The following is a 27222-nucleotide window of genomic DNA, read 5'->3' as shown; positions in this document are numbered from 1 at the left end:
ATTGCTTGGCAAAATAAAAGCAATCAATAATCGATATCCAGGAATCTTAAGTTACATAATCATAACACATCAAGACACAAAACAAAATTACAAAAGGAAATTTATTTCAAAAGCATAAGGGAACATTTACATTTGAACAAGGTGATAACAGGTGTCTTGCAAAAGAAAAAAATTCATGGCATGAAGTTTTTCATTCAAATTTCTGAAGCAAAAATAACCTAAGTTGTGCACTATTGCCTTAGGAAAGGTAAGGGGAACAATGAGGTGGCAAAGGAAGGAACATAATCAACTCGGTGTCAAACTTGAGAAAGTAAAGTTACATCTGCTCAGCTTTGAGTTTACAAATATGCTTTAAAAAAGAAAAAGAGGAAAAGTTACACTTAATGTTCAAATTTATATAGCTGTAGTCCCAATAGTTTCTGTACTTGAAATGGCTTTAGGCCACTGGCTGATGCCTCTGAGGTCCAGACTATCTGGTCACAGTTTTCAAATGCAATTCCTTGTTCCTATGTCTGTTCAGATTCCAAGGGAGCTTAGGTTCAGCTCAGAGTCTTTTGGAATGTTTTAGAGATTATTGCCACCACTCCATAGTCAAGCTGACCAACTTCTTTTGCTCACTTGTATCATTCTAGTCTTTAACAAAAATATTTTTCCCATAAACATGTGCAGTAATTCCAACAAAGGGGTTTTGCTTTTTCCCCAATGTAGAGGTAACAATAATGAAGACACCTGCATTGGAATCACAAACTATTCCTCAAAAAATATGTCAAACTACTAGAAAATGTCATTCAGGCATTGAATCTGAATAGCAAACTTGGGGGAGGGAAGATTAACTGTGGAACAAAAATATATGAAACATTCAAATGCAGAGCAAAGGGCCTATGCTACTAAAAATGCCCATGACATTAAACACTCCACAAACCCCCCGTCTGTTGTTTTAACCTAAAGATTCTATTAGCTAACTTATACAATAATTTTGATTAATAACCTGAGAAGTTAAAATCTTGAAAGTGGCAAAAGCAAACCGAGAGAGCATCCCTTACTTATTGGTACACCATGTTTTCAAGTCACTTTTCCTGGGTTGCCCTGGTTATTAAATCCCCCAATTCTAAATTATTCTATCTCATCCTGTAGAAACCTATATGTACATCTGATTCAATATTTTGGCTGTATTTCTCCAGCAGGGATCTCCAAATTTATCTTTGAAAATGCAGCCTTTGTTTATTTTTAGTTTTAAATAACAATAATCATGTAAGTGCAACTGACTCAAAATCCCTCACTACTGGGAGGAAAATCTAGGTAACAAGTTAATAATGGATTCATTCTTAAAAGGATCATCACCGTGTCAAAGACTACCCGTTCCAGGAATTTTAAAAAATGATTTATGTTGCGTAGTCAAGTTTCACAGCATGTGTGTATATATATATATACACACACACACATATATGCTTATGTATGTATGTATATTATACATACACATTTCTATTCAAATAGTAAGATCCCATAGTCAAAAGTTAGTATCGCAACATATGGAGAAGAGTTAAGTAAGCAGTGCAAAGTAACTTACTTCCTCCTAAAAATGTAATGTCATTTTTACATTTTAAGAAAGCTGATAAGTATTTTGCTTTTATAACACTAGGTAGGAAATGCCTAGCAGCTTTATTTAAAAAACAATGAAAATAAAATGTTAAGATTGACCATTATTCTTCTCCATATATTGGGCAAAAGAAAAAAAAAAAGACAGAGGGTAGAGGAAATCCGTAAACTTTCAACTGATCATCTTTACCAGTTACCAGAAATGGACTGAATTTCATTACATTTTAGACTCGAATAGCTTTCAATAACAAATTACCAAGATGTTAAAAGTAAAAGATTCACAATATGAATTTTGAGTAATAATGATATTGCAAAAACAAGTCAAGATTGTGAACAAAGCATCCAAAAATATCACTGTGGTTTTTACCTTGGACACAACCATGGTCTGTTACAAAAGTAGATCATACATACAAAGGTATAAAGAACATTAAGTTTTTAGCTGAAGGCAGCAGTCCTTTTAAAGGGACATCCCCGGCAATCCAATGAGTAGTAGAATTTAAGTATATTAAGCTCATGACAATGCTGAAGAATGTGATGTCTTATTCAGTAGAGTCTTCCCCGACTACGATTTCCTCGTGCTCCCCAACCTCGGCCACCTCTACTTCCCCTGAAGGCTCCTCTCTGCTCTACGAAAAAGCGAACAAGGGTTTAGGTCTTGCTCAGGACTTCATGGTACAGCAAACGCAGCAGAAATGTAGCTCGTAGCTCTGCGTGTAGCAGCAGACTCTATAAAAGCAGCGCTGGTATTCTGCTCATCTACAAATTCAATGTGTACATAAACCAGAGCAACATACATACTAATGCACGATGGCAAAGTGCCAAATCTATCCAAAGTAGGTACTCAGTTAAATGTACCCCAAAACTAGATATTTCAAAGTGATAACGTTGTAACTACATTTCTTAGTTATTGGTGTGCCTATCACTACTGAAGATAATTAAACTATTAAAAATTCTATACTTAATGTGGAATTAACAAAAATGCCACTGGCCTTCAAAAGCTAGTGCCATGAGTACAAACAAAATAGCTTAAATTATCAATGATCAATTTTGACAAATTAACCTAGACTGAAAAATGTACCTTTGAAATGCAGTGAATAGGCAATTTGTTTTGGTTGCGGTATTTCAAGCACCTGGACTCACAAAAATGCCGATATAAATGCCAACAGCTTTTCTCACTACTTTATCAGCTAACATGAGCTGCCCAAAAGGTGATTTGTATACAGTATTCAGATTATTAATGTAAATTAAGCTTATCTTTTGCTAAAAAATCAAGTCACTTGTGTCATACAGTAGAATGAGTCTTTGATTCATTGGTTAATCTCTTTTATAGTTCCAGGGAAATATTCCTTAAAGGAATCCTCTAGTGAAGAAAACTGATTGAAGTTATCAGCAAGGTTGGACTTTAGATTATACATAAATGAGTCACGAGTCTCAAACTTCTAATTCCAGAAATCAAATCTCTTCACTGAACCTTCAAACTTCCTCACTGCAGCAGTCTTGTTAGGAGCAATGAAAACCACCAGGTGTTGCCATTTTGGATCCATAATGTTGGATGGATGCTTGAAAAATTCCTATTAAGTCCATATTGCAATCCATTTTTTTTTTTTTTTTTTTTTTTGCTATTAAGGCTAGAAATATAGATACCTTATTTGGGTAATGTTTTGATGTCTTTTTTTTTCCTCCAGCAACTCTCTGAGTTAGAAAACTAACTGGATCATTCCCCAGCTTAGCCAACATTTACATGTGTAATAGCATGGAATCTGTTTCAAAGTCATCTTTCCTGCCCCAACACATTTTTCTGAGCTGATCAGTTTGAAAGCCATTTAAATGAAATCACCATGTTGGTTATTCCCTGAACATACTGAGAAAATCAGAGGTGGTCTGGGGGTAAGTAAGACTCTCCCAGAAATGCAACGAGTGCATCAGGTTGTATAGCAACCCTTATGTATGCTGTAACTCCAGCATTTCTAAGACTTGGCCTCATCTATGCAGATGTAGGCACATTTTCCCCCTATCGTGCTCATTATAAAACCTTCATTTCTCAGTTAATTTAACAACACACTTAAGAAATTATCTTCATAGGTATCATTATTCCGTGTAAACTGACTACTAAAACTCACCCTTTCAACTGTTTTTCAATCAATTTTAATGTGCAGAACTAGGTTACTTGCCCTCTATTATTCAGCCATATCTAATGAGAATATTACATACATTGTATGAAGATACTGTTTGACATGGTTATCTTGTCTTACTATTTCTTTTTGACCTGCAATGGATGTAGCCATTTCTACAGTTCAGTCTCCAAAAAAAAAAAAAAAAAAAAGTTTTTTTTTTGAAGAGCTTTATCCTGAGGCACCATTCTGCATTTGCATGATTTCTTAAGTGGTTTCAAGCTTACATTACTAACTTAAAAAAACCACTGCTCCCAGCTACAATTATGATTTAAAAGTTATTTTTACATTCTAAAAAGGTAAAATATGCAGGACACAAGTCACAAAATATATCATGCTTAGTACTTCTGGGTTACGGAACAAATATGTGCAGGAGGGAAAACCAAACGTGGGCAGGTGTTTATAAATAATTTGATTAAAAAATGCACCAAGAAGTTGAATTGAGTTAATGTTTATAAAGCAAGTAAGAGACCTTGGTTAATAAAGTGATAAACTTGGATAAGGAAAAAAATGGCTACATATTCCTGCCTGGACTCAACGAACAATTGCAATTCTGGTTCCTCTTCTATGATGAACAAGTTCAGGCCTATCACAGCCTATTTCTTTCAATGTAATAAGGTAATAAGTATTAATACTACTTGGTTCTCTAATAACCAAAAGGAGTCAATTTCCTAACCCCTCAGCATACATGACTTAAAAAAAAAAAAAGCCATCTAACCAGCCTTTCGAAAAATAAAACAAGAGTGTGGCTGACACAGGAAAGTGGAATTATGGTGGTTAACAAACTATGTCTTAAAAGGCATTAAGAAAATAAAACATGTTCTCTCCTCCAATTCTGAGGCAACAGTGACATCCCAGAAAAAAAAAAAAAAAATACAACATGCTTCTTTTTTCAGTTCCCTAAGGGAAGGACATAAAAAAGGTGGGAAAAAACTTGAGGTAGATAGGCCCACCAAATCTCATCTGTAGTATCAAGAACTGTTTTCAATGGAATGGGTGAAAGAAAGCCAAGAAAACTCTTGAAATTGCTACTATGAGAATACCTATAACCTGTTAACATTCAACTTTTGAAATCTAAAATGCTAGCAGAAATTTGGCTACTACTTTCCAAAAAAAGATGAGAGTTTAGTTTCTTTGTAGTTCTGTTTATGACCAGCACCCCAACGACAAGGTTGACCCCTTTAGGAACATTCAGGGGCTGTAATACCAGACACAAAACACAATTAACAGGAATGCTTGTTTTGCCCATATTACTCTGAGGACTATGGTACAACTGAGGTTGTAAGTGACTCAGAGATTTTTTTCACAATGATAGTGAAAAAAAATCATAATCTAAGGCTTTGCATTTTTCATATCTCTTTTCCACATGCATTATGTCATCTGATTCTCCCCATCAAACAGGCAGTGAGTTTCACAGGGCAGAATCTTCAAAGCAACTCAAGAGTAACTCACTTGCCCAAGTGAAAAGGAATACAATTCTCTATGTATTGCCATAGCTCTTGATTACTTTCATTTAAGTCAAATGAAGATAGTATCTGAGGTAACTGTGGATTTTAAGAATAATTCTGAAAGACACCACAAATCATACAAACAATAGAAGACGATCTTTGTTGCAATGAAGTAACAGAATCCTTTCCATTTACAAAATGTCTGCAGAAATATTCTTGAGGGTATTTTCCCTCTCTTATTTGAAGTTTTTAAGAGCTCTGTTATCCCGATTTTTCAAGTAAGAGAAGAGGCTAAGAGATGCACATTTACGTAGTAAGAGTTCAGTGATCTTTCCTACGCTAAATTTGCCGGAGTCTGACAAATAGAAGGGTTCATTTCACAGTCTAAAAAAAATCACCTTTCCGTAAGCTGTTTGCTCAGGTAGTAAAGGAATTTAGCTACTGTGGGAAGACTTTAATGTCAGAATTATCTCACCTTGGAAACAATTATAGAGTTACAGGTTTCAGAATGTACTTTTTTAAAGATAATTACTGCAGAATTAATTCTGACTGGTAAATAAGACCAATCCTAATTACATTTGGTTGCCAGTATTATTAAGATTTGTCTTCTTAAACAAGATTAAGGAGGTGACTCAGTGATGTTTTCATCCATTCTTCTTTGAAAGGATCTATGAGGATACAAGTCAATATGGAACAAACTGCTCTTCTTCCACAGCACTGGGAGAGAACGGACTGGAGGGAAGCCTCCTGGCACCAGTGGCTAAAGTTAACAGGGAGACTGCACCCTGGGCAGTGGGGAGAGACCGCAATGGGACACATCTTCCTTGCCGGTGATACATTAACATCTGACTCCACTACTAGGACTTCTTCCATAGTAGTTAAGAAGATGGGAAGGACAAGCAGTAGGCAGATAAGGTCCAAGAAGGATCATTAATATCATCATATCTGCTAGAAGCTGTATCTACCCTTGAGGGAGAATGCACAGAATGTCTTGCCCTGAAGTTACAACAGGGAAAACGAGGAATGGATGGTTCATGTCAACTTCCTTTTTTTTGGTTCCCTCCTCTGAATACAAGAGGAATATTTTTCTTTTCCAAGTTCTTAGTGTTGTATGCTTAATTCAGTAAGTCTACAAGAGAGAGTTATAAAGGAATGGGGTAGCTCGTTTCCCCAGTAGCTCTAGTTCCCCAAGCTAACTCAGAAAAGTCACTGGAAAGAGCCATTATATATGTTACTACACACAATTAATAATTAAAACCAAGTACAACACAATTTCTGCCTAACTTCTCATATTACTTGTACCCAAACGGAAACGCTCACCATAATTAAAGTTGCTCAAATTGCTGCTATATTTCCCACTAGGAGGATTATAAATCTGCCTGGCATCCCTTTTTGGTCCTGCTGGAGATTTCTTCGGTGGTGAACCAGAAGTTGTATCTTCATTGGCTCTCTTCTGCCTGTAACAGTAAGAAGGGCAGTAAAAAAAATTCTATTACCAGAGGCCATTAATACACATGTAATTTAGCATATTGGTCAAAAGACATCCTAAAGATGATAGTCACATCAGAAAAAGGGATATAATGTTCTGATGTCATCAAATTAACTGTGCCTTAATTATGCAACAATGGCAAAAGGCATTTACAAGGCTTTAAAATAATCTGGAATATGTAGCTTCAAGAACTATACAGGCAAGGGACTCAGTTTATAAAACTTGTCAGAAGCCTTGTTATGCCACAGGAGTACAGAGAAGCCTGAACATTCCAGCAATGTATTCCACCAGTTTATACTGCAATCAGACTTTATATTTTAAGTCATGCTTCTAATTGTCATATTTTAACATCTTACTAAGATTGTTTAATAAGGTACCATTTTGTGCAATAAATATAATATCCAAAGTCAGAGATTTCCATATTTATAAATCATAAATATTAGAACACTCAAATCTCTTTTAAATATATCTTACCCAATTTCCACCTTCTGTACAGGTTTCCAGGATAATGTTACTGTGCTTTTATAAGAAGGAGGAATGTGGAAGAGATCCTGAAAAGACAAAATGAGACAAGATTTGTAACATATTTGGTGGTGAGGGTAAATAATGTGGAGACATCTTAAAGACACAACTGAGGAGAGGAAACTTTAATCTATCCTTCTTACTCACCTAAAAAAAGCTGCAACAGAAAAAGTAAACAATTTTTTAAAATTCCATCTATTACACTTCATTAATGTTATTTTGTGTACATCACTTCAGAAACTGTAGCTAAGTCTTTTCTAAATGATGATTATTTTGAGTTCTAGAATAAAATGTATCAACTCTAATAAACAAAGTAAATAAATAAGCACTTCTTTTGCACAGAGGCAGTCACCAAGGTGCTTTCACAGAAAAAAATGGTACAGCCTGCATTTGCTTTTGCAGACTTTTAAACAGTTCAAAATTAGAACAAAACTAAAGGCCTGGCTAATCATGTTTTTCTTCTTAAATATCTCCAAATTACCAATAAAGGAAAAACCCCCAAGATTTAAATAAGAAATTATCAATATGTAATAATGCAAATGTTTGCTGAATTTAAATGTTAAAGCAATCCAGAACTGAAATAATCTAACCTCCTGATACCCTCATGTAACTTGGATACATTTCTAAATATATTTATTCTTAGTATTTTACCTAACATTTCTTATCAGCCTTACTCTGATTTTTACGTGTCAAAATCGTTTTTTAATTTATTTTTTACCTATATGTAGGTAAAATATGATAAAAGTAAACTGACTTACTTCCATAGTTAAATATACTACAAAAGACCACATCCTACTATATACAACTTAAATCCACCATGCCAGGTAAATGTAAGGAATTAGTCAATGTAAAGTCCTTTGAATCAAAAATGCCTGAGACTTCTAGCTGGACTGATTTAGCATAAGAAAGGGATTTTGCTGTAATCCATAGGAGAAAATGGATGTTGGCTGAATCTATCCGTGGTCATCATTTCACCATACAGGTCTACCAACCATACTGTATACCTTAAACTTACCCAGAGATGTATATAAATTATTTCTCAAAAGTCTCACATTTAATATATGAATTCACTATTTGAAATTATTATTTGTATTTAAGGTTCGAAATAAGTGGTGGCTGTTATAAAAATTTCCTTAGGAGAGGAGAGTGTTGACACCATGATACTCATCCTTCAATGTCTCCCTGTTGCTTTCTCTGAAAAGTTTCCCTCTCCTCTGATAAAAAAGTATTTATTCCATGAGATCTTTACCAGATTGGTGTTAAGGTATACCACTAGTCTTAATTTGTTACTGTCAGGTTTGTGCTCTGTTAACGAATATTTCTTTTTCCCAGCTGGCTAACAAGAAAGTTAACTTGTAGGAACAAATGATGGTTACTTTGTTGTGATTCTTTTTTTTTTCTCAGGTTGTCTTTTGTTTAGGTTTATGGATGCTTGGGGAGGATAAATAGGACTGAAGGGTATTTATGGCTTAATGGTAAGGTACACCTTAGTCTACAGTACAGACAGCTCTCAATTTATTACACAGATAAGTTAACAGAAAAGAACCATAGGGAAACATCTCAGGTACCACACAGACTTGTCCATGCTTAGAATAACCAAAGCAGAATTTTACTGGCCACGTGAAAGGACACAATATTAAGACCACCAGAACTTAAGTCAGTGAAGTTTCTAAATCTAAATGTATTTGCTCCAATGCTTTGGGCCAGAGAAAATCTGCACGTCTCCCTCTGCAGTATTTTCTGCAGTAGCTTTTAAATAAAACGATGTATGACTTCATAATAGTTATAGAAATGTCACTTGGTATTGTAAAAAGCGTAAAGTTTTAAAAGGCCAAATATCTAGAATACAATGGCATTTCCCTTTAACAGTACCATAATAGACCTAAAGACACATGGATAAAACCTCTTGCACTAGCTTTCTAGTGGAGGACTGGGTAAGAAAGGAAGACTTACCTTGATTAAAACATTGATATTATTGGTTATTTTCAATGCAACAACTTTAATCTTGTTCTGCAAAAGGAAAACAAAATTAAAGTGCCAATAACTTTCATGATGCATATTCCATTCCCATATAGAACTAGAGCAATTCTCTTTCAGAATCATTTCTTCTCATTCCTGTTTTTTTTTTAATCTCAACCAGTGCAGAGATGGCAAAGAACGCAAATAATCCTTATATTCCCTTTATAGGTTAGAACATTGAAGTGTTTTCTACCATTTATCTGAAAAAATGAGTGAGGGACAGGTCATATGTGCATAGGAGTTATTTTAAAAATCATCAGTTTAAGTTAGATGAAGACATAATGAAAACTTAAAATATTTCATTAGGATTGGGGTGAAGATTTATCAAAATAGGTGAAATCAGAGAAATCCAAAAATCCCTGCCACATACACATACAGTCTGGGGTAGAACTGGCAATTTAATCTTTTTTTCAATGTAAATTGATATTTGGTTATCAAAAAGGTAAAATTTTAAATATCACAAATGTCAACCAAATATTTGAACAAAATGTGCTAATGAGACCCTAGCAAAAGACTGGTATGTATCTAAGTTTGGTAGCACTGTTTACAAACTTGGAAACGTTCAACAAAACATTTCAACAAGGATAAAAATATGAAAATATAACTTAGTAAATAACTAAATCTGCAGACAATCTTCTAACATGGGATCTTCAACATAGACTTGTATTACCTGTTACATTTCAACATATGAATTGAGTCTGAATTTTTTTTTTTTTTTTTTTTTTTTAGAGAGCGTGTGTGCGTGTGTGTGTGTGCGCGCACGCGCATGCAGGGCAGAGGCGAGAGAGACAGGATCTTAAGCAGAGCCTAACGCGAGGCTCAATCCCACGACCCTGGGATCATGACCAGAGCCAAAATAGAGTCAGATGCTCAACCGACTAGGCCACCCAGGTGCCCCTGAGCCTGAATTTGTAATACACTCTGGCTATTATAAAAAAATTTCCTTATAAGATGTGATCCACTCTTCTTACCTCTTCTGTTTTTAAGGCTTCGCCTGTTTTACCCTGCAGAGCCAAGCGAAGTTGTCTGATATAAACCTGCAGACCCCGGGCAAAGTACTGCAGCCTAAATAAAGAAGTACTGGTTAATTAGCAAATCACAACTTCAACTTTGTTTTTAAACTCATAGAATCTTACACTATAGCTAATTTTTAAGTTATCAATACATGATCCCAAGAGATACATAAATAAGTGAAATGAAAGCAGTCCTCCTTTATCGAAAATGGTAATAAATCCACACTCAACCTGGCAAGAGTAAGATTTGTAGCACTGTGCTCTTTATGTTACCTGCAAGGCATGGTCAGTGAACCATTCAGGAGCATGGATTAGGATCAGGTGGCCTGGGTTCTACTCCTTCACTGGCCAATTGAAGGTCAAGTGACCTCAGACAAATCACTTAATCTCTATGTTTTTATCTGCCAACAAGGGACAGTGTTTGACCTGTTTACACCTCAAGGTCCAGTTAAAAGTATAACAAAACTGCAGATCTGAGAGTTTATTACAAACTCATGTAAATCTCAAAGGGTCCTAAGTAACTCCCTTTTCAAGTTTGTTCCCAAATACGTGAAGAGAGGCAGTACGTAGCCCCACCTGCTGACTTCTAGGAACTCCACTTAACAACTTGGCATTATTTAATTTTCGGAGTAATTTCTTAACATGCTGCTGCTTCTCAAATGCTTCACCAAGTACTAAACCTCTGCCTTACCCAAGAGTAGAGGACAGTAACAGATGGTACAGTGGACAAGCATTTAAAATTATAAGATGTGAAGCTGTTAATAAAATGATTCCATACAAAGTGTCTTCATGATAATCACTTATGATTTCTCCGGTGGTGCTCCTCCAGAACACTCTAAGACATCAACAATAGCAGCTCCAGGTTATGGGGTACCCGCGTGTGCCAAGGTTTCCATTCACTGTCTAATATTCCCACAACTCCACAAGGCAGGTGCTTTATCATTTAATGTAACTGCTGAGGAAAATGTGGGCAGTTAGAGAGACTGGGAATCTGCTGGAGATCATAAAGCAAGTAAGGAGACCTAGAGCCGTTTTAGAAAAAGTTCTTTCCTCCTACGTGGATATGTTATGCCACCGGTTTGTATACATTCCTGTTTTGTGGATCTTCCATTTTGTTCTACTGGGGTAAAGCAGGGTGCAGAGAGAACTCTTGTAAAACAAAAACAAAACCAAGGGAGTGTCAAGATAGCTATCATTTTTGCCAGGGATTGGACCACTTCAATCATACATCACCTAATTTTGAAATCTTTGAGCTTTTCTGCATTCAATTTGGCTGTTAAGAAATCTGGAAGTTTTCGGCCCAACTGGTGGAAGCTGTACAACAAACACTCCACATAACTGAACTGTAGCTTGGGTTCTTCATTACCAGCATTCTCCCCGTTTTCTGCTTCTTCTGGAGGGAGAGGCATGTATTCCTAAGAGATGGAAATACAAAGATGTTTGCAATCTACTGGAAATGCTCTAATTATTAACATATAATGAGGTAAATGAAGGGCATGCTTTTAAGGCATGAAGCATTAAAAACTGCCAAGATCAAAAATTTAGGTTAAGATGTCCCTTTTACCTTTTAGATCAATGATCCAGCTTGTCAACTCTCCATGTTAACCTGTCATAGCTGCACCCTTTTAAGGCATGAAGTGTTAAAAACTGCCAACATCAGAAATTTAGGTTAAGATGTCCCTTTTACCTATTAGATCAATGATCCAGCCTGTCAACTCTCCATGTTAACCTGTCATAGCTGCTGCTGTTACTGCTGACAATGAAGTAGCTAACATTTATTAGGCACTTATGCTAATGAAGGAATTGAAATTCTGAGAGCTTAGATAATTTTTCTATGATGAAATAGTCAGCTGAAGAGTCAGGATTCAATCTAAGTTTGCCACTGAAAATTGATACATTTTTTAAAAGTTATTTATTTATTTTGAGAGACAGAGCGAGCACAGGCAGGGGAGGGGCAAAGAGAGAGGAAGAATCCCAAGCAGGCTCCACAATGTCAGCACAGAGCCTGATGCAGGGCTCGAACTTAGGAATCGTGAGATCATGACCTGAGCTGAAACTGAGTTGGACACTCAACCGAGCCACCCAGGCGCCTCACAAAATTGATGTTTTTAATCACTTTACTATGCTAATTCCAAAAATCTTTTCTGAACATTATCCCACACTGTTTGACTCTCACATTCCAAGTACTGCCAAAGGCATTCAATATGAGTGCTGTAACACCCCAGCAGGTGTTACAGGTCTGGAAGAGAGAGCACAGGATGTGGGGTGAGTCCATTCATACTACAGGTCTGATGTTTATCATTCACGGTGTCAGTTACACAATTGCTCACATCCAACAAGAAAATCACTTGGTGATGCTGATAATGATTTTATCAGGTGGCCTATTTTCTCCACAATTATGACTTAAATGACCTTACTTCCTGGCTGCTAAAGCTACTTGGCCTTGGGCAGCAACCTGGATGGTGACTTGGAGCAAATGTGAAAAAATTTTGATAAAGGAATAACAGAAAGACCTACTATATAAATCCTGTATTATCTTTTATGCAAAATATCAACAGAAGAGAGGTCAAAGATTTTCTTTTAAAAGTAGATAACACGTGGCCTGAGCAACTAAAAAACACTTGCTAGAATTATTCTACCTAATCTGAATTTCAAAAGCTGATTCTCTAGAAATTACACCACACTATATACTGACTACGCCATAAAGAAAGAAAAAAGCTCTTACCAATAACTTGTCAAACAGTTTCCTTAAATTTGTTTCTAGTTTTTCCATGTCACCACAAAATGAACTCATCTCTGCCAATAGTTTCAATACCTAAAACACACAATTCACTGCTATTAGTATTATTTTTTTTGAATGGGCAAGGGCTGTAAAGTAAGAATGACTCTAGATAACTTTTAAGGCTGCTTTCTGTTACAGTTTAATATTGTACTATGAAGAAACACCTAGGAAGAACTCTTAACAACAAATAATTACTTATGAATATTTAGAGTGGGCCTTGTTTGCTATGAAATTTAGTCTCTGGACACTAACTCAAAGCACTGGTAGTTGCCACTATTCTTGGGGTCCACCTCTCTTGTACTCCATCTCAGTCTAATAAGCCAAACCCAGGACATCTGAAGCAAATGATAGTGTCAGTACACAGTAGGACTGTTCTCTGGCCTAAAAACCTAAGAGGAGAATGGCATATACATTTCCATTATTTCAGCTTAATTCAACAACTATTAAGTGCCTTTCAGAATCAGACTCCACAACAGATCCTGGGGATATAGAGATGCATCAGTTAAATGTGGAGAGATAAATAAATGTAAATGTTATACGTGTTGTGGGGAAAAAAATATGAATGTACATTACAGTTGAGATACAAAGGAGAGAGCTGTCAATTATATTGGAGAAGGGATAAAAGATATTTTGTGTTAGTCTGTTTAAATCTGGCTCTATCGATTATAGATACAGAGAGGAGCAATCATGAATTAAATACCTTATTTAAAAGTATTAAGGCTACAAAAATAGAGAGTATCATGAACATTATAGGCAGTGCTTTCCCAATGCAGCAAACTTTCATTAAATCCATAAACCATTCCTAAGTGATTAATCCTGGTATAGATTACTAGCTAGCCATCACAACTTTACTCTCTTAGAAATCAGATCTCGAAGTTAGTGGTTTATATTTATGTTAGAATATGAGAATGTCTTTTCAGTACTAACAGCAGACATTTTCTCCTACCTCCAACTGTATATCGAGGCCCTCCACTGGGGTAGTCAAGGAACTGAGGTTAGGGAGAACCTGCTCACAGAAATAAGTCACAAACCTTGTGGAATGCACATTTTTCTGCAAAAATACAAAGAACATGGAGTTGTCAAAGAAAGGGGGGAATATTCCTTCAAATGTAATAACAGAATGTCATTCAACAAATGCTGAGCACCACAGCATCAAGCAGTGTAGTTACAACACAGCACACACCCCAGAGCACTCCAGGAATAACCTTGTGACAATACACACTTCGTTACCACGTCATCTGGAGCACTGGGACATCTGCAGACTTTCAAACTCTTCCTTAATGCTCAGGTCAAATTTTAGGGGATATTTTAGTGTTGAATTTCAGACTGTACATTTTGCAAAAAAGGAAGAGTCCTTTAAATTGTGTTTTTCAAACTACTCTATGCACATCCTAGAAGACTCATGAGCAGAGAAGCACAAAGCCAGAGATAAAGAGCGTTTTTACCTATAACAACAATCTGTTACAAAATTTAAGAAAAAAAAAAAAGCTAAATTACTAAACCAAATGGTTTAGAAACTCAGCCAAACCATAAACTATGATGCAAAATGCTCTTGACCTTTAAAAAGTCTCTAAGCAAGACTTGAAAGAAATTTCTGGCTGTTTGGGGCTCTCATCAACCCCACCCAGTAAATATTCACTCCACTGTTACTACTTATATGCAAAGGTTTGAGGAGAACCCTCAAGTGAAAATCCATAGAAATATACGCTAATAGAGTAATCAAAATACCAACTATGTAAAACAAAGAGCTCACAGAGAAGAGGGGTACTGCCTGCCGAGTGCACTGTAAGAGCCTGTCCACACAGTCAGGATCGGAGGGATTGAAGGTTTGTTCCAGGTCAGCCTGTTCAGCCACCAACTCTACGAGTTGCTGTCTTCCACTCACTGTCTGTAAGCTTTTTAACCCAGATAGTATCTTCATAAACAGGACAAATTCTTCACCAGTAACATCTTCTAGGACCTGCAAAGAGACAATTCAGAGTAACAGTATTGTTATCACTTGAATGGGAAAGAAAGATCAATATTGAAACTGTAGCAAATTTATTTCAGTTACTAAAGTGGATTGCTAATATTTCTGAAATACTGATGAGAGGACAGCTTCTAGCTTCAGTCAAATTTAGCTTTAGAATACATCATGCATTCTCAACGGGGCACAACACTGTCTCCAGAGGGGCAAAATGTGGTTCTCGGAAAATTTTTCTTCTTTATGTACGAAGCACAGATATACAAACAGTGAATAAATAGATATAGTATATCTGTGGCATTAAAATTTCATAGGAGAATAGCTAAGAAAAGAATATCTAAAAAGGCTCTTCACGGGGGCAGGCGGTGGGGTGGTAAGAGGGGGGAAAAAACCCTGAAAATTCTATAGTCAGCTGTCAAATCAGATTCAGTTTCCTGACTTTAAAAGCAGCTTGGTGCACCTGGCTGGCTCAGCCAGTAGAGCATGCGACTCTTGATCTTGGGGTTGTAAGTTTGAGCCCCATTCTGGGTGTAGAGATTACTTAAAAAAATAAAATCTTTAAAAATAAATAAATAAAAGCAGCTTGCTCACGTTAATATGGCAACTGTATACAAAATCTGAGACCATGTAAGTCTCGAGTGCTCTATATGAGTGGGTCTAAGTCTTTATGTTCACTGACTGAAGAAACAAGCAATCCTTACATACTCCACCAGATTACTAGCTGGAGCAGATACTGATATTCCCAGCTGGAGAGCTGCTCCTTTCGCTCTCACTGAAGAAATCTCATCAGTAAGCAAGGGAGTGGTGCTGTTAGAGAAAAATTTGAATTCTCCTCAACATATATATAAAAATAATGATCTCCAAACTTTGGCACTTTATGAGTGCAAAGTTAGCTGTGACACATCTTGTGAATCTTAGCGTCTCTAACTACGCTAGACGCTGGGAGCACAAATAAACATGGTCTCCTGAGCTTACAGTGTCATGGGGTAAGATGAGAAAACAGGCACTTCAATGTGTTTCACTTTCATTTTGAAATGATCCAGAACACTAGAGGAGAATATCCTAAAATTGGGGAGGGGGTAAAAATTAGGTAAAATTTCCTGAAAGAAATTACTTGTACAGAGTCCTGAAGAATGCATAAATTTTGAGGATACCCCATGAAAGATTTAAATGTGATCACACCCCTTTAAATCAATATGCCAATTCATCATTACTGGTGACCAAAGTGCAAAATACAATATAAGAAAAGCCTGACATTCTTTAGTGGTTCTAATGGGATGTATCATTTTATACAAAAGCTACAGACATTAATGAATACTACCAATTTGAAATATGTTCTTTTGCTTTACAGGAGTCCTGTTGAATGATGACTGAAGCTTACCTTTTTGGATTCAGTTAGTATAAGTTCCTCTACTTCCTTTGTTAAGACCTCATCTGGTAAAGTCTTAAGTTTTGTAGAAAGGAATTTGATTGCTCGTTCTCTAACAATGTCCTCTCCCTGAAGTATTTGGCTAAACAAGCCACCTAAAGTCCCTGCAAAACAAAATAGTTGTGTGTAGCAAATCAATTCTATATTGTAATGAAGTTTCTCTGTTTAACTCATTTAACAGTATTTATTTTCCAGTGAGTTAATAAGCATCCTGAATATGACGGTTTCTGGCTAAATTAATTTGAAATTTCTATAGCCCCAACTATAACAGTAATCATATGCTTTGTTCATGGACTCAGAATCCGTTTAAGAACGACTTTCTTTTCTGGGGGCTCCTGAGTGGCTCAGTTGGTTGAGCATCCGACTTTGGCTCAGGTCATATTCTCACGGTTCGTGGGTTCGAGCCCGGTGTCAGGCTCTGTGCTGACAGTTCAGAGCCTGAAGCCTGCTTCAGATTCTGTGTCTCCCTCTTTCTCTGGCCCTACCCGACTTGTGTGTACACACTCTCTCTCTCTCAAAAATAAACATTAAAAAAAAAAAAAAAAAAAAAAGAATGACTTTTTAATCATTAATAATAAACCCAGGCATTTTGGAGAATTTCTTTAATGTGGCAAAGGGAGTTTTCAACAACTTTTTAAATTCCATGTATTAATTTATTTTTGAGAGAGAAAGAGAGGGAGAAAGAGAGAGAATCCCAAGCAGGCTCTGCACTGTCAACGAAGAGCCTGACATGAGGCTTGAACCCACAAACCATGAGATCAAGACCTGAGTCGAAGTCGGACAACTTAACTGCCTAAGCCACCAAGCGCCCCTCCAACAGATTTCTAATGGAAAAGTCTGATGTGTTTTTGCAATTACTTCTGCTAGGTTTTTCACGTCACAAATATCTTGTGCTAAGCAGCTTTTTTAAAGAACACTCAGAACTTTTATGAAATAGATCTCTGGATGAATCTGATTTTATCCTTAATAAGGAATGCCACGCTCCCCAACTTTTTTTTTTAACACATCAAGCACAATTCAGAACAAGTGGTGGGCTTACCTTTTGCATCCATCTTAAATATACTTAACAGGGCATTGTTCACTAAGTTAAATTCTGCAGAATCATCTGGATGGAGAAAAAATAGTACAATGTATAAAAGGAATGAAAAATATTTGCTGCATTTTCAAACCTAAGATTCAACATAGTTTCTCACAGATTACATTGAGAGGAGACCTATAACTAAGCATTCTTCTCAACTACCAAGAAAATACATCTTCCCTATAAAGGTAGAAAAACCTGATCTCACACCAGGAAAGCTTTTACATTAAGACAGTACAATTAAAAAGCTACAGGAAACTGGGACAAAAAATCACAATGCATCAAAATTCCCAAAAGAATCCAGTCACTATGTCTTTATGAACAGAATTAAAAACAAAACAACACCAGGAGTTAGATAATCACAATCCAATCAGCTTCAAACTACTGAATGAAAAGAAGAATTTTAATTTCTATCAAAAGTAGTACCTTCAGCCAAAAAGGAAAACAAAAAAGCTAAATTTCAAAGGGAAGTTACGTTTAGATAAGAGGGTAATAATAAAATTTCTTACCTGTCTGCAGAAGTTGGGTTAGTATATCTGCCACTCTGGGAAGATTTTCTCCGGTGGCAAACTGAGGCAGCTCTTTAATTGCTTGCCGTCGAATCTGAACATGATTTCAAACAAAAAAATTAACCAAATACTATCATCAATAAAAACAACAACCCCAATCTTTAAAGAAAACTAAAACTGGAGAGAAACCATAATTAGGGGCATGAGTCACCAAAATATAAAACATGAGGCTTCTCGCAGTTTTAGAAATAATTTGCTCCAATTTAATATTCGAGCTTCACAGAATCACTAAAACAAAATGTGGTGAAAAGGGATGCTAAGTCCAATGAACTGACTGGAGCAGACAGATCTGAGATCATAAACAACAGTTTATATACTGATTACATGTTTACTGTTGCGTTTTTACTACCTTTGGGCATATACTGCAGTACCCTGGAGAGGCAAAGTCATATCCAGTACCTCTATTTACTTTAAAATTTCCCTATTGACTACTTAACACAACATTTGTGAATATATACTACGTACTTAATTCCAAATATGTGGTCTTGGCTTATTTATTACTTTAAGTTTTATTTGTATTTTTTGGGGGGGCATAGTTTAAAAAAAATGGAGGAGTTATATGTAGCAAATTGTGCATGGAATGTTGGCGATTCACTAACTGCATCTGAAAAGCCAGGAGGTAATAGTTGAAAGTTCTTAGGAATCTGTATCAGCAGCCAGATATGCTAATATAATTCCGTTCCAAGGAAAACCTATTTTTTCTTATTCTAGTAATCATATGTAATTATTACACAGACCAATTATTTTTCTGCTATGCACCAGATTTAGGGGTGTTGAAGCTATACAATCTAATACTTAATATTTTAAATATCTAAGCAAGTATAAATTGATTGAAAACTAACATTAGTCTAATTTCATGTGCACAATGTATAACAATCTATGAAAAAATGTGAGCCACAACCCATTTTTACAGTGGATAACGATAAGCAAAACAAAGTATTTCGTGATTCTACACTTTTTTCACAGTTGAAAGTTGGTGAAAGAGAGAAAACATTTTCTCACATGTAGGTTTAAGCCTCAGCATGGCATCACACCAAAACACACTGCAGGACTTCCTGGGCACTGATACCACTGCTACGTCAGTTCCATTAGCTACATATAGAAAGTGTCTGCGAACGGCAAGTGAGACATCTGAAAGCTCGCTGAAAAGCATCAATCATACACTTACTGATACGTCTTCATCCTCACAGAGGTCCAACTGTGCATTGATAGCAGAATCAGCCAATTCTGGAAAATGCTTAAAGAATTTCGGAATAAACTGAGCTGCTAATCTTTTTTCCTTCGTACCACCTTTCACACCATCTAGTATCACTTGATAGGCATCTTTATGCTGAAAGAAAGAATAAAACAGAAGAAACAATTTTTTAAAGATGGGAAGCTAAACAAACTTGTTTAAGTCTGCTTTATATTACTAAAATTTTACTCAGGCTAAAAAATTGGACTTATTTTTGCAGTTCTATTGCTTAAATTGGACACCTACTTTTCTAACATCTTCTTCCCTGCCCCCCCCCCCCCCCCACGCATTATTCATCAGTTGGGGAAGAGAGACGGACAACTTGAATTTTAAATAGAAAAAGCACGTAGTCTGTAGATGCATCAACTTCACTCTAGTGATTACTGACCCCAATCTTGTGACTGTATCATGGCTAAAAACTATAATGAATATTGTAGAATTCTCAAAGAATTGTGTTACATTTACATAATCATACTTATGTTTTCAATTAGCACCTTGGTGAATAGGGAGAGAATACAATCTTGAAAATAAGTAGTAACAGAAAGGTTAGGAAGCTTTTTTTCCCCTAGCCTCATATTTTTATGATATGAAAACAGTAATTCATTCTAGATAGTCAATTTTGGATTAAGACAGATTCTAATGTAACATATTTAACTTTTTACTACAACAATACATTCAAAGCTCATTTGTTTCCTTATTAAAAACAAAAAACCAAAAAACTTCAGAAGCGCTCTCCCTCAGATACTCATCATTGAAGAGTCAACAAGTTCCCAATCCCCCTAACACACTTGCCTTCAAACCAGTTCTTTTATTAAATGACAGTGAACAAACTGGCAAATGAGAGTAATAAACACTGAGACTCTAGATACATCTTCTGTTTGGACATATGGGTAAAACTTCTAATTACTGCACAACAGTAAACATTATAGTAATGACACCTAATGTGTATATGGCATAGTGTTTACTCTGTTCACAGCAATGCTCGAAGTGCTTTAGATACCTCATGCCTTCAAAAGTAAAATAGCCAATAAACATCCAATAAACTTTAGTTTTATAGTAACTCTTTTTTATGGACAATACTACGTTAAAATAAATAAAGCAAAATACAAAGTTATTAAGGCACAGTAGAATCCCAAGGACTTTTAGAAAGTGTTCTCATGTCAAAAGGCTATGGTCACGATTAGATCTTTTAGAGGTATGGGTTTTAATATATTCTACAAAAAATACTAGGTAACTTTAAAAGTTCATAAATTGCCACCTATTTAAAAAACATAAATTCTAAAAATTAGTTCTAAAAAACATAAAATTCCATCAAGTGATTGACAAATTTTAGTATCTTAAACATAACACCAACTCCTAAATACAAAAAATTTCTCTGAATTAGGTTCGTTTCCTCATAAAATGCAGGAACAAAATCAGTCTTCAGGAGTTACTACTTCAAAAGTATATTACATACTTTTATTGCAAAGGTTTGAAAAATTATGGCTAACTTCTCTACCATTCACATTCCTGTGGTTTGCCTCATGTCTTCTAGACAGACTTCATAAAATCAAAGTTTTAAACAGTTCTGACATCCTTACTTTTTACAGGGTATCACAGTCCAATTTCCTTTAACTCAAACAAAGCTTTACTTCTAAAGCCTTTTGAGGAAACTCCTTACATTGTCTGAAATTAAATGAAGAAACCTTACTTCAAACAATTCATCCTTTTGTCAAGGAAAAAAACCATCTGGAATAGAATAAAAAGGAATCATTAGCGACATTTACTGAAAGCCTACCAGGTACTGAGAAATGCCTTGTATGCATGCCTCACAGTAAACCCATGGGTGGGTTACTGTGGGTTACCACTATGCCTATTTTTCAGACGAGGAAACCAAGGCTCAGAAAGTGAAATAATTTGCCCAGAGCTTCATAGCTAGACAAGTAGCAGATCCAGACTTGAACACAGTTCTGACAGGCTCTAAAGTCAAGATCTGTGCCTAATATGAAGCTTCTTTAAGTTCTGAGATCTTAGTCAAGAAAGCAAGAGAGAAAGAAAGTTTGCCAGATTTAGGACCATCAAAGGCAAAATTTGAGTCCTAAATATAGGCTCCATACAGGCATGTTAATGGAGATGCAGCATCCCAAACAGAGAAAGTTCTTTGGAAAGTTAAAATATTTTTACAAATTCAAATTAGAAATCAAATCTACCGGGGCGCCTGGGTGGCTCAGTTGGTTAAGCGGCTGACTTCGGCTCAGGGGCAGAGAGAGAGGGAAACACAGAATCCAAAGCAGGCTCCAGGCTCTGAGCTGTCAGCACAGAGCCCGACGCGGGGCTCGAACTCATGGACTGTGAGATCACGACCTGAACTGAAGGCGGTCGCTTAACCGACTGAGCCACCCAGGCGCCCCATATCAAATAATTTCTATAAACATTACTAATAGACTTCAAACTCATTACCCTTTATGTAATACAAAATAAAATGTTCTACTGCCAGCTCTTTGTCTTTTAACTGTAGCATAGGGACAAGACTTTTTACAGAATCTCCCTAAAGTAGTTATTCTGGTTTTCCAAGTAGGAAACACAATAGAAGTGATATTCTCAGTGATCGCAGTGATTTAGTGACAGGGGGACTGTAACCATAATAAAGTATTCCAAGTACTACACACCACGGCTTATTTTTTCTCTTCCACTACAACTGCATAGTTCTGCTAGATAACTGTGATGCTAACAAATTTTAATTGTAAATATTTGAATACATTCCTAAAACCATTTGTGTATCCTTTAATATATAATTAAAAAAAAGCAAACTACAATATTTTCAAGTAAAAATAAAAGGCTACAGTTAGACCCACATTCAGCATATACCTTCTAAAATAAAAAGTCTGTGATAGTGATTGTCAAAACACAACCAATATATGTAAGTGATCAGTTACATGCCAGGTAAAGCCATGTTTGGGACCAGGATGCAGCTTCTAAGCAAGAAAGAATTATTTTAGAGAAGTTTATAGTTTCAACAAACATATTTCTCAAGTATGACATAAAAATAAAATGGATATGCAAAGCTATATTATTACTTCTTCCTCAATGAATAAATCTAGTTTGTAACACAAAATTAACACTTTCTTATTGAAGTATAGTTGACATATAGATGTACAACACAGTGATTCAACAATTCTACGTATCACTCAATGCTCATGACAATAGGTGTAGTCACCATCTGTCATCACCCAACTTTTTACAGATTTTTGAAGGAGTATGAACTTGGTCTGTGTTTTTTAGCTTAATCATAGGAAAAAAAGGCACCAAAAGAGTGGTATTTCATGAAATAGAAGTCAATCAAGCTTATGCTTTTCCACTCTGAAGAGCCAGTGTACTCCCGTTTAAGAGAACAAAGGAGAAATCAGGGTTCAGGCATTATATTGATCTTATTAGCTCAGCCTAACCGCCCCAGTCCCTTCACAGATATTTGGTATTTTTTTGAACTTAAAAAAGTTTTTGACTACATAATACAAAACTAAATATCTACATTTAAAAATTAAGTAAATTCGGAAAAATTAGAAACAAATGTAAAATACTAATGGACAACACCTTACTTTATTATGGCCAGAGCACAGTGGAAAGGGGATTAGGGAGGTAGAGGAACACTCAGCAGAGCAAGGAGACCTGAAGGAGTAGCAGAGGCAGAGTGGGGGGAAGGGAAGCTGAATAGCAGGTACAAAAAAGGAGGGAAATGTTTTCAGGTGTTAAATAATGCATCACTTAGAATTTATCACTTGAAGTTTGCTTATTAGAAAACACATGCTCATGGTTCACATATATGATGTGTGAGTGTATAAAGTTCTCACCTTCATTCCCAAGAGATAATCCTTGTAAACAGGTTTTTGTTTCATGTATATATACACACATTAACAATAATTACATTTATATGTGATTGTAGGACATATATTAGTTGTATTAATTATTAACTTTATTAATATAATTATATAGTTATATACAATTAATTAGATCTGTTCTCTCAACTTTAATGTATTTCTTCAACTTTAAAGAAAAAATGTCTACCGAAGTAGAAGGTACAGTGCAAGGAGAAAAAAAAATAAAGACAATTTAACCCTTAACCTCAAGACTTTATAAATTTAATAAGGGAGTAAGAAAAGCCCTCACATGAAATAAATACAAATATGAAGTACTATAAATGAATACACAGTGCCAAGGAGGTTCATCAAGAGAATAATCTGTTTGGAGAAAATTAGCTGAAAACCTCGGAGGACTTGGGCTTTTCCTGATGTATTCAGAGAGCATTACTCTCTGACAGTAGAGAAGAGGGTACTCCCCTCGGCGGCAGCAGCAAGACCAACTATGGTTCTCAGCTCTTTGGCAAAGGATGAAAACGAACATGAATGTTAGAAGGAAGTTCTAGACTAAAAACTCATATATCGTCTCAGAAATGTCCACATAGGTACCTGCCAGGATACCTTAACCCTTGACTGTAAACCTAAGTTAACATGGAAGTCAGGCTTTGCTACACTAAGAATGTAAAGACTTTCTCTCCTTAAAGAACTGTCAGTGGTGTTCCTTCCATTAAGTTGCCTCTTGCTTTTAGTTAAAATTCACATGCAGGGTCATGAAACCCACTATCTTTTTTGGTGAGAAGTTTTAGGAATTTTCTCTAAAGGTTGAAGTTATTATACAGTAGAGCAGACTTCGTAGCCATTATGCTTCAGTCCTTCCAGAATTCACTATTTGAGGCTGAGAAAATCCCTACCCTTAATTATGCACAGGGCTTTTCGTCTCAAATAGCTGCCTGACAGCTGTCACTACAGTGTCATGAAGGTACTGAGCTCCCACTGTGCTAAGGAATCCTGCTAAAATTTTAGCACCTGGCACAGTGTTTTTGGTACACGGTAGGCACTGAAAAAAATGTACTGAATAAATGAGACTGTGGGCCTTCATTAAAGTCTGCATGAAAAAAAAACAAACCCTCTTCTGTTTTTCACAAACTTCTGTCTCCTAAGCACTCTTCCTAAATTAAAAGCAGATTTTTACTTTGAGAAAGACATTTTTGACCTCTTGAGGGAGAACTCTCAATCTTACCTGGTATTTAAGACTACAGATGACATTAGGGGCGCCTGGGTGGCTCAGTTGGTTAAGGGTCTGACTCTTGATTTCAGTTCAGGTCATGACCTCACCGTTCCTGGGATCAAGCCACATGTCAGGTGATCAAGCCTGTGCTGTGAGCACAGAGCCTGCTTGGGATCCTATCTCTCTGCCCCTGGCCCCCACCTCCCCATGTGCTGTCTCTCAAAATAAATAAATATGTATATATATTTAAGAGATTAAAGATGGCATTAAGAGAAAAATGTGAGCAACTCTCAATCATTCATAGCGAATATATAAATTCCAGTTTCGCTTCTGTTTGCCCTAACATAGTAGATGGCGGTCAACGGTTTGCTATCCAGCAAAGAATGAGGCTGGGGGAATGGGACTGGACTGTGTATATAGTTTCTAAGTTTCCCTAAAAAATTCCTGATATACCTCTTTGGAAGAGCAGCATCTACAAACTGACTGAGAATCACTGTTGTAGGTTTTACCCCATCTCCTCTGCTGATCTGCAACAAAATCAGTTTTTGGGACAACAATTTGCTACAATCTCCCTCAACTCCGTCACAATGAATGAGAGTTTCTTCACTACCACATCTTTCTAGGAACAACAAAATCAAAACAAGACTGATCATAGTTTTCCCAATCTTGTCTTAACCGGTAGAAAATTTCTCCCTCAGTATTGACCTAACACCCACTCTATGTTTGTCTACAACACAGTGAGTATATTTCTGACTGATGATGTCAAAATTTGCTACTGAAATGGAAATATGTACCGAAGGAAAATGATCTAGTACTTCAAACTGGTAAATTTACAATTCTAGATAAAGATTAACTAAGGTCCTGACAGCACAACTTTATTGTTGTTTAGCTCTAAAAAGATTTACCTGAATTACACATGTCCAGAAAAAGGGGCTGGGAGGGGCTGCCACAGCCCTGATAACGTTAGGAGACTATATATAGGATCTTCCACTTCTTACTCCATGGGATGGGTAAGCAGATGAATAACATTAAGTTCTAAGTACTGAAAAGATACGCATAGAATTTCTAACGACAATGACCAAGATTACTTCTGGGAAAGCCTGGTTCTTTTCCTAAGAAAACACACACACAACCCCCAACTCCTTAAATTCAATGTACTCCAGTACTTGAAACTCACAAAAAAGCCTGCATAGACAATTCAACACTGCGGAAACTGTGTGTCTTGAGGCAAACACTGCGGAGAGCTCTTGCCAGACAACTCTATTTAAAGCTGCACTCTTCCCCGCCCCTCCCCACTGCCACTGCACGATTCTGTTATATTTTCTGTACTACACTTTTCAATGGGGGGGAGGGGGGCTGGGGGTGGTGGCGGACCTATCTTTCTTATTTATCGGTAGTCCATCTCACTAAAGATACACTCCGGAGAGCACCAGTAACTTTGTCTTGTACCTCCAGCGCCCGGCACAGCACCTGGCGCTCAAAAATGTACTGAATAAACGAAATCTAAGTCCTTGTTAAAATCTGGGTAAAAGGGCCCCTCTTCTGTTTTCACAAACTTCTGTCCGCTAAACACTCTTCCTAAATTAATAGCAAGTTTTTTGTTTGTTTGTTTGTTTGTTTTTGCTTCGAGAAAGACATTTCTGACCTCTCGAGAACTCTCAATCTTAATCTTCCGACGGGCTGAAGTCCACCGCAAAGAAGAAAGACTTAAAGCAATATGCGGGGCAAGGCTCGGGACGACAATTAACGGGGGGCTGGCGAGGCTGAGTTAGGAAACGCCACGGTGAGAAAAGGCTGGTCAAGGGAGGCAGAGAAATAACCTGGGACCGGGACCCGCGCTCTCCCCGGCGAAGCGGGCGTCTACACTCCCAGTGGGGCCCACCGAGACGAAACAGCGGGCGCCGCTGGGAGTCCGCGGGAGGGCGAAGCAGGAGCCCCCGCCCGGCCCAGGGAGCGCCTTCGAGAGGCCGCGGAGCGCCGGGCCCTGCAGGCCTCTCGGGGACTTACCTGGCCAACTTGCTCCGTAGCGTCGGCTAGGATGCCATAGTTGCGATAAAGCTCTTCTACGGTCGGCATGGTGAGCGACAAGCCCAGGGCCCGCTCCTACTGTCGTCGTCGTCCCCGGCGCCACCGCCGCCTCTTAACTTCTCCAAGCCCGCGACCCGCACTATTACGCCTCCAGCTGCCGCCAGTGCCGCCGCCAGTCACCGCGCTCAGGGCGGCTCCGCCCCCAACGTTTACGTAAAGATCTGCGCGCCGGGAGCGGCCTTCATTGAGCGCCAATCACAGTCTGAGGTTCTAGCGCCCTCTAACGCTTGGCGGTGCAAAAAGCGGCAATGATGATTAAATTAGCTCAGGCTCCTTTGAAGGATTGTGCCTGGCGAGGAGCTCTTGGTGGGAAACAGAGGAAAACTCAAAGGTGCGTTTCTGTTCTTAAAAGATCTCCCATCATCCAGAAAATTGATCTTAAAGGGAGAAAAGTAGAATGAGGGATGGGAAAGCTTCAGGGTTGAAACATTAAACTATAATAGACAGTAAATTTCAAAGCCAGATCAATTTGTGCAGAATATACACAGCCAACGGTTACAAAACATTCCCTGGCTCTTTTACTCCGACTCAGATAAAGCATATCTAAAAGGAGGGGCGCCTGCGCCTGAGTGGCTCTGTCAGTTGAGCGTCTGACTTCAGCTCAGGTGGTGATCTCATGGTTCATGAGTGCGAGCCCCACATCTGGCTCCGTTAGTGCAGAGCCTGCTTTTGATCCTCAGTCCCCCTCTTTCTCTCTGCCCCTTCCCCGCTCACGCTCTTTTCTCAAAAGTGAATAGACATTAAGAAAAAAAAAAGGATT

The 27222-nt window shown here is 37.2% G+C and overlaps 1 protein-coding gene across 2 annotated transcripts; it reads right to left on the bottom strand.

Annotated features, from left to right (window-relative positions):
• Positions 1-82: 82 nt before the first annotated feature.
• API5 (apoptosis inhibitor 5) lies at positions 83-26557 on the bottom strand. Of its 2 annotated transcripts, none has more exons than XM_007082066.3 (14): positions 26382-26557; positions 19248-19409; positions 18020-18113; positions 17472-17537; positions 16385-16536; positions 14794-15000; positions 13987-14091; positions 12984-13073; positions 11492-11673; positions 10217-10310; positions 9180-9236; positions 7179-7255; positions 6536-6672; positions 83-2222 (listed from the first exon to the last, which is right to left on the bottom strand). In XM_007082066.3, exons 1-14 carry the CDS (start codon positions 26448-26450, stop codon positions 2140-2142), a joined length of 1575 nt encoding a protein of 524 aa, XP_007082128.1. In that variant the 5' UTR covers positions 26451-26557; the 3' UTR covers positions 83-2139. The 2 variants fall into 2 exon arrangements, with proteins under 2 accessions (XP_007082128.1, XP_007082129.1); XM_007082067.3 differs by having other exon boundaries at positions 83-2217.
• Positions 26558-27222: the final 665 nt, after the last annotated feature.

The sequence above is a fragment of the Panthera tigris genome, chromosome D1, assembly GCF_018350195.1.
Source record: "Panthera tigris isolate Pti1 chromosome D1, P.tigris_Pti1_mat1.1, whole genome shotgun sequence".
NCBI lineage: Eukaryota > Metazoa > Chordata > Mammalia > Carnivora > Felidae > Panthera > Panthera tigris.
The sequence above is the reverse complement of the archived record's forward strand: the minus strand, read 5'-3'. Positions and strand labels throughout refer to the sequence as shown.

What these genes read in the sequence shown, in the direction of transcription:
- API5 (XM_007082066.3), bottom strand. Translation starts at nt 26,450, where the DNA reads ATGCCGACCGTAGAAGAGCTTTATCGCAACTATGGCATCCTAGCCGAC. An exon ending in AACTGTTTGACAAGTTATTG is followed by an intron (nt 11,674 to 12,983) that starts GTAAGAGCTTTT and finishes TCCATCTCTTAG; the next exon opens with GAATACATGCCTCTCCCTCC. An exon ending in CTCAAAGATTTCAAAATTAG is followed by an intron (nt 10,311 to 11,491) that starts GTGATGTATGAT and finishes TTCTTTATTTAG; the next exon opens with GCTGCAGTACTTTGCCCGGG.